Raw genomic sequence first — 15417 nt, 5'->3', positions numbered from 1 at the left:
CTCTCTTTGTCCTCAGGTATCATCCCTTCGCCTGCAGAAGAAGGACACCACCATCTTGTCCCTCTGAGCAGCAGTACACACAATACACCACAAGCTCCAAATAAATCAACAAATCAATCAAATTAAACACCACCAGGTTTCATTACGTTTCCCATGTTTCATGTGCCATGTTTCTTTTTAATTCCTCTAAACAGAATATTTCTCAGAATAACGAGTTTGCTAATCATAATAACAATAACAATATTACAATTAAGATAACACTGGATCGTTAAAAAAAAAAAGAAAGAAAAAAAAATGAAACGAGATAAAAACAAATAATGAAAGACACTTATTATCATAATAGGTCTGTTTTCTTTTAAAAGAGCTCTATATTTCTATATTTTCTCAGATATCTGTCTTTGTTCCATTAAAAAAAAAATCTTTCCAGATTCTATTTCAATCTCTTACCTTTTTTTCCCTGTAAGAGTCATTAGGTGATAAAAGTCCTTGTCCAGGGAACGTGTCCGTGTCCGTGTCCGTGTCCGTGGACGAGCTAGTAATCCACCGTATTTGCACCGTTAGCGTTAACGCTGGAGCCTGGCTTTCATTTCAGTCACACGAGGGGAAAAATATATTCAGGCTCCTGGTTGAGGTTTGTAGAAAACAGAGTCGAAAAGAGCCCCGGTCCGAGACCCTTTATTTTTTTTTTTTCCTGTTTCAATGTTTTGACGTTTGCTGAAGTTGTTGTTGGGATTTATTTTATTTTATTTATTTTTTTTTCGTTTTTTATTCCGCTGGGAATAGAAATCGAATCCGCTGTGGTGACAATCACGTCTAGCACAATGAAATACAAACATCACCTCTGGATACAAAAGGAACTGAAATTAAAATCAAAAATAAAAAAGCTGACATATAGGCATTTTTATAATTATAATTTTAATTATAATAATACATGTAATAGCCATAAAATCGTATTCACGTCTTTAATATAGAGGGACAAATCATGATAAAATTACCTCTCTCTCTCTCTCTCTCTCTCTCTCTCTCTCTCTCTCTGTCTCTATAGCAGCATTTAGATAAAAATTCACATTTTGCTTTTAGTTACATTACCTATTACTGTGTTATCGTTGTGGTTAGCATAGTTTGTTGGTGTCTGTGATTTTATTTCCCCCCCCTCAATCCGTACAATTCGGTTTAATTCAACATTATAACGCTAAAATGTTCATAATGCAACAAGAATCTGGGATAAATTTCACTGTAAGGATGAACAGAACATGACACGTCACCAATAACCCTGTTAGTAAAATGCAACAAGAAAAGGGAAAAGGGATTTCCAGGACTACAAATGAGTCAAAACACAAACTCCAGGATCTCCAGAAAAATCCCGACGTACGTCTGGCCGCTCGGGCCGTCGGCGCGCGAGCACACTAAAGGTCGGCGAGTGCGGCCGCTCGACCCATCCAAAGACGTGGCTTATCGGTCAGAAAACAAAAAAAAAGATTAAAGATTCTTCATAATTTATTTCTCTGAATGAAAATATATTTATATATCGTGTAGTTTCACAGTTTCATTTTTCAGATTTTTAGATAATTGTCTTTTGCCCTTTAGGATCCTTCGGAAAAAAAAAAAAAAAAAAAACAGAAAAGAAAAAGAAACCAAAGAATAGAATGCTCTCTCTTTCTCTCCCTTCCACCTCCAGGTGTTTTAAAGGATAGAGAAAGCAAGAATATGGCGGAGTCCATCAGAACAAATCCCCAGCCCTCGACACAGTGCTGGTCTGTCTAATCCATCGACCCTGAATACTACAGAAAACCTCCACGTCTAAACGGAATATTAATACTCGTAACCTTTTGTCGTCTTTCCTCTGCGCTCCTACAGCGACACTATAATACCTTGTGCAGGTATATACATATTTAGAACATATCTGTATGTTCGATATACATTTATAAAAATTTTGCTTTCAAATTTATGAAGTTCTCATTTACTGCATACTGTGTGTGGACTTTTTTGTCCAGCGTCGTAGCTGGGACGATGCACGCTGACGTGTCTGACATGCTCTTCTTCTTTTATCTAACTTTTCAGTAAGATTAGCCTCTGTGGTTATGCTTTGTAATGCTGATGCACAAAGATTTAGCTTTGGCACAATTCCTCGCAAGTTTGGCACATAATTACTGACCGTGTATTAAACTGATACCGTATAGAAGGATGTGTGAGTGCATTTGCTCTGCTGATGGTTTCATCTACACGTTGAATGGAGTGAGTGTTGGTTCGGTAAGTGTTAATCGAAATGCTGCAGCATCTGTCTTTCTTTCTTCTTCCGCTCTCACATACTCTCTCCTGTCTCTGCCATTGCAGTGTAGTGTTTCACAGCAATGTCTTTTTCTCGTGTAGGTAATATGTCATACAATGCTGGGTCTACCTCGCTCGTTACTCCTGAGAACAACAAACCCACGGGGGCTGAACAGCCAGTACACTTCATCTGTTTCTGTCTCCCTTATGCCATCTTTCTATTTTTCCCTCCCTTGTTTTATCTCTCTATCCCCTTTCTCTCACACACACTCGCTCTCACTCTCTCTTTCTTAGATCTGAGTCTCTTGGACATTCTCCTTGGAGCCACTCTTAAAGAGTAAAGGCTCGATTTGAGGGTTCTGCCCTTTACCCATTAAGCCTTTGAGTGATCCATGGATGCTAAGGGTAGGCAGGGGCATCGAGGAGGGAATGGAGCTCACAGAGACAGGCACCTGGGAGCAGGAGATTGGCATGGGCTGGGTCTGGGAACAAGGGTTGTTGTTGTTGTTGAGGCCCATTCCAGAGCTTCCAGAGAGCCCCAAACTCATCATGTTGTTGTTGAAGTGGTGGGGCTTGTAGTAGTGGTTAAGGTGGTCCGTCCGAGCCAGGTTGGGTAGATTGACGATCTCCGGATGATGCAGCCTCAGGCTTTGGCTTCCTCCACTGGATCCGGCCTGGGGCATGGTGGATCCACCAGAAATCCCGCTTCCAAGAACACTGGCGCTGGCTCCGAGTTCGTCCTCTACATTGAGAATTTCAATGGCTCTCGTAGGTCCATGGTGCTTGTGCAACTGGTGCTGCTTCCTCAGCTTGTAGAAGACCACCAGCATGACAGCTGCCATGAAGGTAATAGCCACAAAGCAGCCGATGATGATCTTGGTAGTCTTCATTACATCATCTAGCCCGGTGGGGTAGCTTGGCTCAGAGACTGAAACAGTAAACGTTGGTTTGGTTGCTCGGGGAGAAGACGAGGATCCAAAAACTGATAGAGAAGAAGCTGTCGTAGAGATGCCATCATGCCAGAGACGTCCAGACGGTGTAGGGCCAGGGATGTGGATAATAGTCTCATTGATCGAACGTAAGGCCGAATCCTCTTCTCCAGTAGATTCCACAGTTTCAACAGTCACGGTAGTAAAGTAAGTGTAATTAACACTGGTGTCTGCTGCAGTGACATTCAGGACGGCAGTTGCTGTGGTGTTGCCTGCCGAGTTGGTCACCATGCAGGTGTACTGACCAGTGTCACGCAAGGTGACATTTGTGAAATTCAGAGTTCCATCATGCAGCACAGAGATCCGGACCCGATATGATCCATGGGTCATCAGGGTTCCATTGGGAGTAATCCAGTTTACAGATGTCATGGAGGTTCCCGTGCGGCACTTGAGTTCAGCAGCCATGCCTTCGGTCACGTTGAGGTCAGTGGGGGGCTCAACAATAACAGGGGCATAGCATGTGAAGTGGCTTTGGTCCAGCTCTCCAATGTATTTGCCCTTCAGGTATGGTGGTGCATGGCACCGGGCACAGCAAGTTGTGTTGCTTGGTACGGTTTCTTTCAGCCACCAGCTAAGCCATAACACGTCACAATTGCACACCCAGGGATTGTGGTTGAGGTGCACTCTCTCCAGCTTCTGCAATGGCGTGAAAAGGTCATGAGGCAGTGAATGCAAAGAATTGTGGGATAGATTCAACTCTTCCAGACTCTTGAGGTCATCAAAGGCATTGCGTTCTATGACAGACATCTGGGAGTGCATAAGCCACAGTTTGCGCAAAGACTCCAGGCCTTGGAATGATCCAGGCCGTATGATTTCCAGCCTGTTTCCAGAGAGCTCCAGTTCCTCCAGCCGGATCAGAGGTGTCAGGTTGGGGATGTCCTTCAGGCCACACATGCCCAGGTTCAGGTAGCGCAGATTAACAAGACCAACAAAGGCAGCGTCTGAAATGTAGTCCAGCTTTTTGAGCTCACCCAGATCAAGACGGCGAAGGGAGGGCACGCGGTGGAAGGCATAGCCTGGCAGTGTCTCAATTGGGTTGTTTCGAAGCCAGAGCTCCCGAAGCTTGCTGAGATACTCAAACGCCTGTGATGGCACCAGTGTGAGACGGTTGTCAAACAGTTCCAAAGTGTTGAGGTTTGGGAGGCCATTGAATGCACCAACTTCAATCTGACGAATCTGGTTCTTGGAAAGCTGGAGGATCTCCAAGTGCCGTAAGTGCTTGAAGGTATCTGATCTTATCACCTGGGTAAGAGAAGGTCGAGTTTAGTCCTTTGCTTTCATGGACTGGTCAGTATGAGTTGTATTTACTCTATGGTGTGAGCGTACATCATAAATCGACATCATCATATTAACTTTTGCATCATATTAACTTTTGTGTTGATTTGCGTGTTCACTTTTTTGTTGGCGTGCAAAGGCTGCACTCAAAGACACAAACATAAAATACATTCTATGACTAATTATTTAGTAGAGAGACACTTTAAAAAAGTTTCAAACCTCATTTTGTTTGTTCTGTAGTTGCAGTGTGCCATGATCTCAAAAGCAAGAGCTCATAAAACATTTCTATGGAACAGCAGCTAGAAGTTAGCTCATCTGTTTGGTAGTACCACCTGATAAAGACTTCACAAACACCTTGCGGCAGCCTGCTGGTGGCACATGCAAAAGAAATTTATCACGGTTGAAAAAATATCTTTACTAAAACGGCAGGCAGAACCGAGGCATATCTTGTTAGTTGTGGCTGAAATCCCTCTCGACACGTGATGAAGGGTGACTGCATTTCAAGCACCGGTGCAATTTCACACATTCGGGACTTAGAGAGTACTGGCACATTAGCGGCAGCCTAAGCAACTTCCCTTTGGAAGAGAGGAAAAGGCTCCTCTTGGCTCATCGCCATCACCCTCTCTATATGAAGAACAAGAAAGGAGGGGAGCAAAAGCAAGAGTGTGAAACCCTGTGGGCTGGGGGGTGTTCAAGAGAACTGAGAAAACCTGTCAAATCTTTAATCTCTTGGTAACACAACAGGAGGAAAAAGAAGCCAAAAGACGAAATATCTAGGATGCCCTCAGGTGCTGAAACATTTTTAGATTTTTAATCATTTCAAGTGGAGCTCTGGGATACAACAAATCTAATTTTTTTCTATGCTAACAGGTAGACATGATGAATGTTGTTATTATTGTTATTATTGTATTTTTCAAAATTGTGAATGTTTTTTGTTACCCCTTGTAGACCAAATCTCATGGGAGACCTCTCAAAATGTTCCAAGTGTTTTATTCCTAAATCTCAGACCCTGGTGTTCAAACTGGGTCGTGTTGCAACACCTGATTCAGCATCGAAACTCAAAAGGCTTTGGGGGTGCGTCTGAGCTGTTTGATGGTAATTATTTTTATTTGCTTTCTGTCTCAGCAGTCAAGTGAAAGATGCTTACACGGCCTTCTTCTTGCGGTTTAAGCAACGCTCAAGTTACTGGCTCTGGGTGCTGCAGTAATTAAAACTGCTAAAACATTGACAGACAAGCAGCAAACACATAATCGAGCGCACAAACACTGCGGCTCTGGAAGTAAGTGATCAGATCGATATTTATCAACAAAATGTTTACCTGTATCGAGTTCTCCTGTAAGTTGAGGTATCGCGTGTTGTTGGATATATTTTCCGGAACCTCGTCCAGGTTTCGTCTCGTACAGATCACTCGGCTCGCTTGATTGGAGCAGCTGCAAGGCGTCGGGCAGGTTGATGTGGCTCCTGCGATGTCTTGGCCCAGGAGGAGGAGCCAAAACTGCAGCTGGGCCAATAGGAAAAAGAAGGGGGAGGGGTTTGGAAGGCCAGTCACCGTGGTGATCCGCATGGCATCTGGGTCATGACCTTCCTGTATTACAAGTGTGAAGTGTCTGTATTAAACGTATTCCAGAAGGTAAGTATCCGATTTGGGATTCCGCCACCAAGCGTTGATTTCAGTTTAGTTAAACATTGTTTTTCTTTCTTTTTTGCCTCCTCAGATGAATTAATTTCCCTTCCGTCTCCTGTTTGTCCTTTCTTTGTTTTTCGTTTCACACACAGATGACTCGTGTAAACATATTGTATCTCCTTTGTCTTCAAAGGTCCTCGGTGGATTCGAGAAGCCTCTGTGAGAGGAATTACTGTAAAACAGGGGGAAAAAAATAGATGTCAGGAACTTTGCAAGAAGGTCAAAACACAGCGATAAATCCTGTTTTAAATGTTCTCCTAATGACTATCAAGTGTGCAAAGTGTATTAAGGACAATTACACAGCAACCGTGCATGAATCTCCAGAGCAATAAAAAAAACACACACTCTCTCTCTTTGTTGAGGTACTGCAGTCTTTCTTTTTTAAAAGCAGTCCCCGGAGAAAATATGCCTCAGGATGGATCGTTTTATACTCCATTATGATTTTCCACACTCTTATTATCTTTACGAGTGGTCTTTAAATAAAAAAAATGCTTTTCAGTCACAGGTCTTTACAGCTAATTTAAATTCCATGCTAGTTCAGGACGTGAATTTCCTAAGAAAGAATTTCTAAGAAGGAATCACTGTTACTGTCATGTGCTACCACCTGACATTAGTTATTTTCCTAAAATAACACACACCAGTGAAGAAATGTGTCTTATTTATCATATACCACAGCATCCTGTTGTAATGTTTGTTCGCTCGTGAAACTCCACCTAAAACAAGGATCGAACCCAGATCTCTGCGGTAATCATGATCACTCGCGTGCAGAGAATCAGATCCAAATGCAGGATCAAATATAGCACATAATCACTCACTCACTCACTCACTCATCTTCTACCGCTTATCCGAACTACCTCGGCTCACGGGGAGCCTGTGCCTATCTCAGGCGTCATCGGGCATCAAGGCAGGATACACCCTGGACGGAGTGCCAACCCATCGCAGGGCACACACACACACACACTCTCATTCACTCACGCAATCACACACTACAGACAATTTTCCAGAGATGCCAATCAACCTACCATGCATGTCTTTGGACCGGGGGAGGAAACCGGAGTACCCGGAGGAAACCCCCGAGGCACGGGGAGAATATGCAAACTCCACACACACAAGGCGGAGGCGGGAATTGAACCCCCAACCCTGGAGGTGTGAGGCGAACGTGCTAACCACTAAGCCACCGTGCCCTCCCACTAGCACATAATTAACATAAATAAAATACAAATAGATATAAAAAAAAAAATTTGACCCGAGTCCGACCCGACCGGTTGGCAATTTTTTTTAACCCGATTGTTGCACACACCGATGCAGCCCTGCACACGCCAGTCAGACAGAAAAGTTGATGGATTCAAAATTGATTGACAGGCCTGTTTTAATGAAAATTAGCTTACCGCCAGCAACACGATGTCGCAAGCGGTCTTGGCAAACAGAGGAGAGGTTGGAAAAGGACTCGAGTCAATGCACACACACGAGATACAGTAGTTCGGGTCTTCTCGGGTCTGTTCGGTAAAAACACATTAATTTTAAATTACCCGAGACCTGATGCTGCTATTATTATACCCGACCCGTGTCCGAGGCACACGTGAAACTTTTAGACCCCGAACCCACTCGGGTCTCTGGTCGGACCTCGGGTTTTCTGATCTAAGTGGACCCGTGAAGACCTTTACATTAGGGCACATGAGGAAGAGGTGACATGAACGGAAGGCAGAACAAGTAGAAAAGCAAAGCACCACTCACATGGGAATAACAAAGAGAAAGTTAGCTATGAAGAAATGCCTGACAGCACCCTCTGTTGGTCTGGCAGGGAACTGTCCCAGAAGCTCCTAACACATGCCTACAATTATTAAATGTTTTATTTGTTACTGACAGACAGGTCCTACTGTTTAACCACTTACACATCGTCGCTGTCGAGTGGAAACCTCGTATGTCCAAATTTGGTCAATTTCATATTTTTTCACATATCGATGCTATTGGTCAGTCCCCACGTGGGTCTGTTATTTTTACAAGTTATTAACCAATCTAAAGTCTTGAAAATAGCTTGAGCTCAAATCTCATAACTCCATTGGACACTTCAACTGTCCACCTCTTCCTCACTCCGTGGGAGAGCTTCACGGCATATTTCTCCTCAAGAAGAGTCGCAACGAATCAACACGTCTTCTGAGGTAAATGTCTTCAAAACACTGGGCTCAAAGAAAAAAAAATCTTGACCCCCGCTAGTTCTGGTGCTCATCTGAGGACAGGAATTTAGTGCAAGACAATCCACTGCAACGCGGACTAAACCCTGTGCACTGCAGATAAGGTACGCCGTTTTTTTAATTTCCTGAAAAATAACGGTTTTGGAGATACGAGGATTCCGCCCGACAGCGACGACATACTTTATATGTTATGGGATGTTTGTCAAAAAAGTTACTTCCTTTTTTTTTTTTTTCAAAATTTGTGATGCAACTTGCTGGGTTTTCTGTGGAATGCTACTCGATGTGGCGAAATTACAAGCACAGGATTCTTCTTCCAGTCCTACCAGGTGAACAAACTCTTACCAAAGGAAAAGAGCTTTGTCATGTAGTGATGATGCATCTCAGCACAAATCTGTGGAAATTCAGAAAAATGCCAAGCTCCTAGTGTAAGTCAGTACCGCAATTTGAAACGCTTATAAATAAAATGTTGGCGCCCCACGTCAAAAAGAACCATAGTTTGTTGTGTGTAATTCTGTTTCCTGTGAGCGGCACAAATGTTTGCTCGATTTAGCATTAATATTTATCACAAAATCACTTAATCCCAGTGGAGAGTCTAATTATAGCAGCTACGTGTCAGTTGTCAATGTTACAGCTTTACCTCCAGAGACTCCTTCCACACAGGTTTGAGAAACATCTCCTTACAGAAGGAACCGAGGAATAACAACATGTTTTGAATCCACTTAGGTGGAGAGTCTGCTGTAGATGTTGTATATGTCTGAACGAGCTGTTACTATAGAAAGGATTTGACTTACAGCCGGACCAATCGGCACCTCCTGGACATTCGGATTTGAGAATTCATATATAAAAGCAATACGGCTGCTAATCCCAACGCTAAATGCGCTCTGAAGCTGTGAGATGGCACATTCGGTTTACTTTGATTGATGTCTCGTTCAGCAGCGACCCCAGAGCCGGAGAGAAGCGACCCCCACAGCGGGGTTATTTTGACCTTGATGACCTTATATAAGAGCATCTGGTGAAACATAGGCCGTTATTAATGGCGACTGTCCACATAATGGACATGACACACAAACCCATTTGACATGGGGAGGCGTCAGAGCCTGGCGGAAAAATGAGGGATAGGGAGCGAGGGATTATGAAACTGATAGATGACTGCACAGCTGCGGGGAGAGGAAGAAATGATCAACGTTAATGGATGAGCGCTGAAAAAGAGAGAGGACAGAAGGTGTGTGTGAGAGAGAGAGAGAGCAGTACAGAGGAAGCACGAGATCGAGGGAAGAAGAAGAAAAAAGACATATGGAAAGTGAAAGGACATGAGAGATAGAAGGAGAGACAGAGGCATTAATATTAATAATCTCTCCCAGTGAAAGAGAGGAGAAGAGCTCGAGAGAAGGAGATGAATATGAAACGGTGAGATGGAGGGAGGGCAAGCACAACACAGAGGCGCATATAAAGCAGAGCGAGAGAGGGAGAAAGGGAGAAAGGGAACGATGTGGAAGAAAGACAATACAGGAGGATGAATATAAAGCAGGCGGAGATGGATGGAGAAGAGAAGAGAAGAGAGAGGAGAGGAGAAAAGAGAAGAGAAGAGAAGAGAAGAGAAGAGAAGAGAAGAAAAGAGAAGAGAGGGGAGGAGAGGAGAAGAGAGGAGAGAAGAGAAGAGAAGAGGAGAGGAGAGGAGAGGAGAGGAGAGGAGAGGAGAGGAGAGGAGAGGAGAGGAGGGGAGGGGAGGGGAGGGGAGAGGAGAGGAGAGGAGGAGAGGAGAGGAGAGGAGAGGAGAGGAGAGAAGAGAAGAGAAGAGAAGAGAAGAGAAGAGAAGAGAAGAAGTAGAGGTAGTAGAGGGTTTGAAGGCTGCATTAGAGACAAATAACCCTGGTTACATTGATCAATAAGGCGCACATGGTGTGTAATGGCTTTACGGTGCACACACACACAAACACACACACACACACACACACACACACACACACACACACACACACACACTCACACACACACACACACACACACACACACACACACAAACACACACTCACACACACACACACACACACACACACACACACACACACACACACACACACACACACACACACACAAACACACACTCACACACACACACACTCACACACACACACACAAACACACACTCACACACACACACACACACACACACACACACACACACACACACACAAACACTCCAGACTGCAGACTTTCCATGCTACTGTATGTTAGCCCCGTCTTCAATAATAATGCAGTAGCCCTGTAGTTTTGAGCCCCACGTGGCAGCGTGTCCGCTTCGGCTCACAAAAAAAGTGCAGATAATCGCCATAAAACCGTTTATTAAAACATCATGCTCTGAATTAGCGACACCTTCATTTTATTTACCCGCGCCGTGTCATCTTCATGCATGACTGACACGAGACACAATTAGCTGTGAGTGTGAAGCGCCACGTTAAGTGAGTTTGATGGGAGATGACATCTGTTGCCATTGCCGCTGAGTCAGACAAATCTGAATCAGAATCAGATAACAAATCAGAATCTGAATCAGATGGAGATCAAAGCTTTATACAAATACAGCAGTTGTGTTACTGTGAAATTTACACCTTATATAGAAATGCCTCGTAAGTGCAAGATGTCTGGGTCTCAAGTCCAGTTAGTGTCCAAGATTAAAGGGGCCATTTGTTATTTTTTTACACCACAAGTGTTCTTCACAATGCCAACTGGCCCCACCCACAGTTGAGTCACGTCATACTACAGCACCCTCTGCTGTTTGCATGGAATCAGTTACGTCATTATGGGGTGATGCTCCAAACAATCGCAGGACATGTGTGGCAGCCATCTTGAATCGAAGTACAGTTAGCGTAGTGACACAAAGCAGCTGAGTTAGCCTGCATTTTTCCTTTATGGTAAATGTGAAATCATAGAAAACATGAACAAATGACTAAATTAGAGAGAAAGCTATACAAAAAATAATGTGTTCAAGGATGGTGTGGGGGACCTGGGGACAACATAAGGACATAAAACAGACCTGGGGACATCCTAAGGACACAAAACAGACCTGGGGACACCTTTAGGACACAAAACAGACCTGGGGACACCACAAGGACCCAAAAACAGACGTGGGGACACCCCAAGGACAAAAAAACAGACCTGGGGACAGCTTTAGGACACAAATACAGACCTGGGGACACCACAAAAACAGACCTGGGGACACCACAAGGACACAAAAACAGACCGGGCAGCTTTAAGACACAAAAACAGACCTGGGGACACCACAAGGACACAAAACAGACCTGTGGACACATAAGGACACGAAGACAGACCTGGGGACACATAAGGGCACAAAATCAGACCTGGAGACATCCTGACGACACAAAACTGACCTTGGGACACAATAAGACAAAAACAGGCATGGGGACACCACAAGAACAAAATAAATGGACCTGTGGACACATACCAACACAAAAACAGACCTGGAGACACATAAGGATACAAAAACAGATGTGAGGACACATAAGGGCACAGAAACAGAACGGGGGACACATAAGGGCACAGAAACAGAACGGGGGACACAAAAACAGATCAGAACATTTGCCATACATGGTGTCAGAGAATTTAAATGCATATATTATAAATGGGCGGGGCTACAAATTTTAACATGGTGTGTTTACTCATCATATTCTGTCCCTCCATGGCTGGGTCCTTATACTCATCTAATCCTTAACCTCCTTCCTTCTCTTGTTTGCTCTCTCTCTCTCTCTCTCTCTCTCTCTCTCTCTCTCTCTCTCTCTCTCTCTTCATGTGTATTCCTCAGGGTCTGGTTAGTGTGTAAATACTGCATTGCCCTCTGCGTGTGATAAAGGATTAACCTGCTGCTCTGACACACATTAACCCTTTAGCCTGGCCTCTGCATCATCTCTCTCTCTCTCTCTCTCTCTCTCTCTCTCTATCTCTTTTTCTCTTTCTCCTTCTCTCTCCATCACCTCGCCCCTCCCTCCCCCCCCTCTCTCTCTCTTTCCTGCTCTCCTCTCTGTCAATTCAGACCTAAGCAAAGAGAGTTACCATGGTTACCTTTTCACCAAACTCTCCCTTTCTCTCTTATTCCAGCTGTATCCATCCCATTCTTCCATCCCCCTCTCCTTCTCTATCTTCCTCTCATTAACACACACACACACACTCACACACACACACACACGTTTCAGACGTCTCAGAAAGTAGGCTGTGTGATGCGTCATGACCACAAGGGCTGGACTAGCGCTCGACACACAAACACTCACCCACACACACTATTCATGTACGAATCCTTCACATTTCATTCTACGATCTGAGAAAACATTTGTTTCATGACACATGATGCTAAACATGGCTAGTAAAATCGCTGTAAAGCTCAAACGTCCATGCTCTGAATCCTCATCACATGAACTAAATGCACAGCGACTAGCAGACAGCCTCGGATGAAAAGGGCCTTTTTATTTTTGCTTCATCTCAGTGTTCAGCCTTTATTTATGCTACTCTACAAGAAATCTTTAAACTAAAATGCCCTAAAGGCAAAGCCACAAAAAAGAAGAATTCTTGATCAGCATTAAGGACATAAAAAAGGAGAAAACTTCAGCATAGATCTGTCATGGAAACCAATTGTGGTTTGAGCTGTCTGTCATTGATAGATCCTGTCTGTCACTCAAGCTCGGTGTATCGGTGTGTATTCAGACACACGCCTCCTTCAAGAAGAGAGACACTCAGACCACACCTCCTTCAAGAAGAGAGACACACAGACCACACCTCCTTCAAGAAGAGAGACACTCAGACCACGCCTCCTTCAAGAAGAGAGACACTCAGACCATGCCTCCTACCAGAGGACAGGCACACAGAACACACCTAATACCCGAGGCCAGGCACACAGACCACCCCTCCTACCAGAAGAGTGACACACAGACCACACCTCCTACCAGAGGACAGGCACACAGACCATGCCTCCTTCATGAAGAGAGACACTCAGACCATGCCTCCTACCAGAGGACAGGCACACAGAACACAATTAATACCCGAGGCCGGGCACACAGACCACGCCTCCTTCAAGAAGAGAGACACACAGACCACACCTCCTGACAGAAGAGAGACACGCAGACCACACCTCCTACCAGAAGACAGGCACACAGACCACGCCTCCTGACAGAAGAGAGACACACAGACCACACCTCCTACCAGAGGACAGACACACAGACCACAACTCCTACCAGAGGACAGGCACACAGACCACGCCTTCTACCAGAAAACAGGCACACAGACCACGCCTTCTACCAGAAAACAGGCACACAGACCACGCCTTCTACCAGAAAACAGGCACACAGACCACGCCTTCTACCAGAAAACAGGCACACAGACCACGCCTTCTACCAGAAAACAGGCACACAGACCACGCCTCCTTCCAGAGGACAGGCACACAGGACACGCCTCCTACCAGAAAACAGGCACACAGGCCACGCCTCCTACCAGAGGACAGGCACACAGACCACGCCTCCTACCAGAGGACAGGCACACAGACCACGCCTCCTACCAGAGGACAGGCACACAGACCACGCCTCCTACCAGAAGAGAGACACACAGACCACGCCTCCTACCAGAGATGAGGCGCACAGACCACGCCTCCTTCAAGGAGACAGGGACACAAACTACACCTCCTTCTAGAGGATAAATACCACAAAAGCCCCAATATACATTTATTTAGAGCAGTTAACATTAAGACCTCTATATAAATATTTATAATACAAAAAATACTTTTATTTAAACTTTAATTACATTAAAACCAGTGGATAAAAAAAAAATTCAGTAATAACTAACCTTTAAACCGTTCTATTAATATTTATAAGAATTAATAACATTTTAACATTAAAATATAAAGATGAGCCTGATTTAATTTAAACAAAAGTCCTGTTAAAGAATATGTGTGTAAATATCTAAGTGTACTTAAGAGCCACGACAGCCCTGAAAGCACCGCTGTTTAAGAGCAGAACTCGGATCAGACAGAACAAACACTCAGGTTTCAGATGGATAAAAATACTTTCTGTGATTCTCTTCTTAAATCTAAAAGTGTCTGGTTTCCAAAAATACCTGAGCAGTATGATTTTACACTCACATAAATAACTCATTTCAGCAAATCCCACTTGTACAAAGCTTCTTTTTACAGCACAGAGTGTGATGGAGCTCAGATATGACAGCGTAGGTATTACACCAGTATCTTTTTATTACATATCGTCACTCCGAGTGCCGTTTCAATCCTACACGTCGGCCCTTTAAACTCCGTGATGTGATTTTTAGAGACGTTTTATGCAGAAATCGGAGCAGAAATCAGGTGAGAATATTCAAGAAAACCCTTGTGTGTAAATAGCTGTGAAAAATGAATCAATTTAGCTGGTTTTATTTATTAATTACCCCTCAAGTCACCCCTGTTAGACAGAGTACACTGTGAGCAGGAGGCTGATGAGATCTGAGGGGTTTCATGTTGTTATGATGTAGGGTACTAAAGATATGGACAGGAGATAGTGGTTAGGGAACTTAAACTTAGTAGCCTAGTGGTTAAGGTGTTGGGCTACCAATCGGAAGGTTGTGAGTTCGATACCAGGTCCACCAAGCTGCCACTGTTGGGCCCCTGAGAAAGGCCCTTAATGCTCAGCTGTATAAAACAAATGAGATAATGTAAGTCGCTCTGGATAAGGGCTTCTGCCAAACCCTGTAAATGTAAATGAGTACGGTGTAAAGGTAGGGTAGGTTTAGGGGTAGGCTGTAGGGGTTAAGAGCTATGTGTAGGGTGGTTAGGGTTTAGGTGAAAGTGATGAGAATTACAGTATTTTAAGATTCATGATAGGGTATAAGGGTAGACTAAGGGTAGATTAAGGTTAGTGTAGGGATTAGGGGTAAGTGAAATGACGGGACATACGGCTAAGTACGGTGACCCATACTCAGAATTTGTTCTCTGTGTTTAACCCATCCAAAGTGCACACACACACAC

General features: G+C 44.2%; 1 protein-coding gene across 1 annotated transcript in view; it reads right to left on the bottom strand.

Annotated features, from left to right (window-relative positions):
• Window positions 1-269: 269 nt before the first annotated feature.
• lrrc4ba (leucine rich repeat containing 4Ba) overlaps window positions 270-15417 on the bottom strand; it is a 42534-nt gene continuing 27386 nt past the window's right edge. The window contains exons 3-4 of the mRNA XM_060891871.1: window positions 5851-6388; window positions 270-4499 (exon numbers count right to left, since the gene is read on the bottom strand). Coding sequence (XP_060747854.1) covers window positions 2559-4499; window positions 5851-6096 — 2187 coding nt within the window. The 5' untranslated portion in view covers window positions 6097-6388 and the 3' untranslated portion in view covers window positions 270-2558. The remainder of the gene's footprint in view (window positions 4500-5850; window positions 6389-15417) is intronic.

The sequence above is a fragment of the Tachysurus vachellii genome, chromosome 18 (genome assembly GCF_030014155.1).
Source record: "Tachysurus vachellii isolate PV-2020 chromosome 18, HZAU_Pvac_v1, whole genome shotgun sequence".
NCBI classification, from domain to species: Eukaryota; Metazoa; Chordata; class Actinopteri; order Siluriformes; family Bagridae; genus Tachysurus; species Tachysurus vachellii.
The sequence above is the reverse complement of the archived record's forward strand: the minus strand, read 5'-3'. Positions and strand labels throughout refer to the sequence as shown.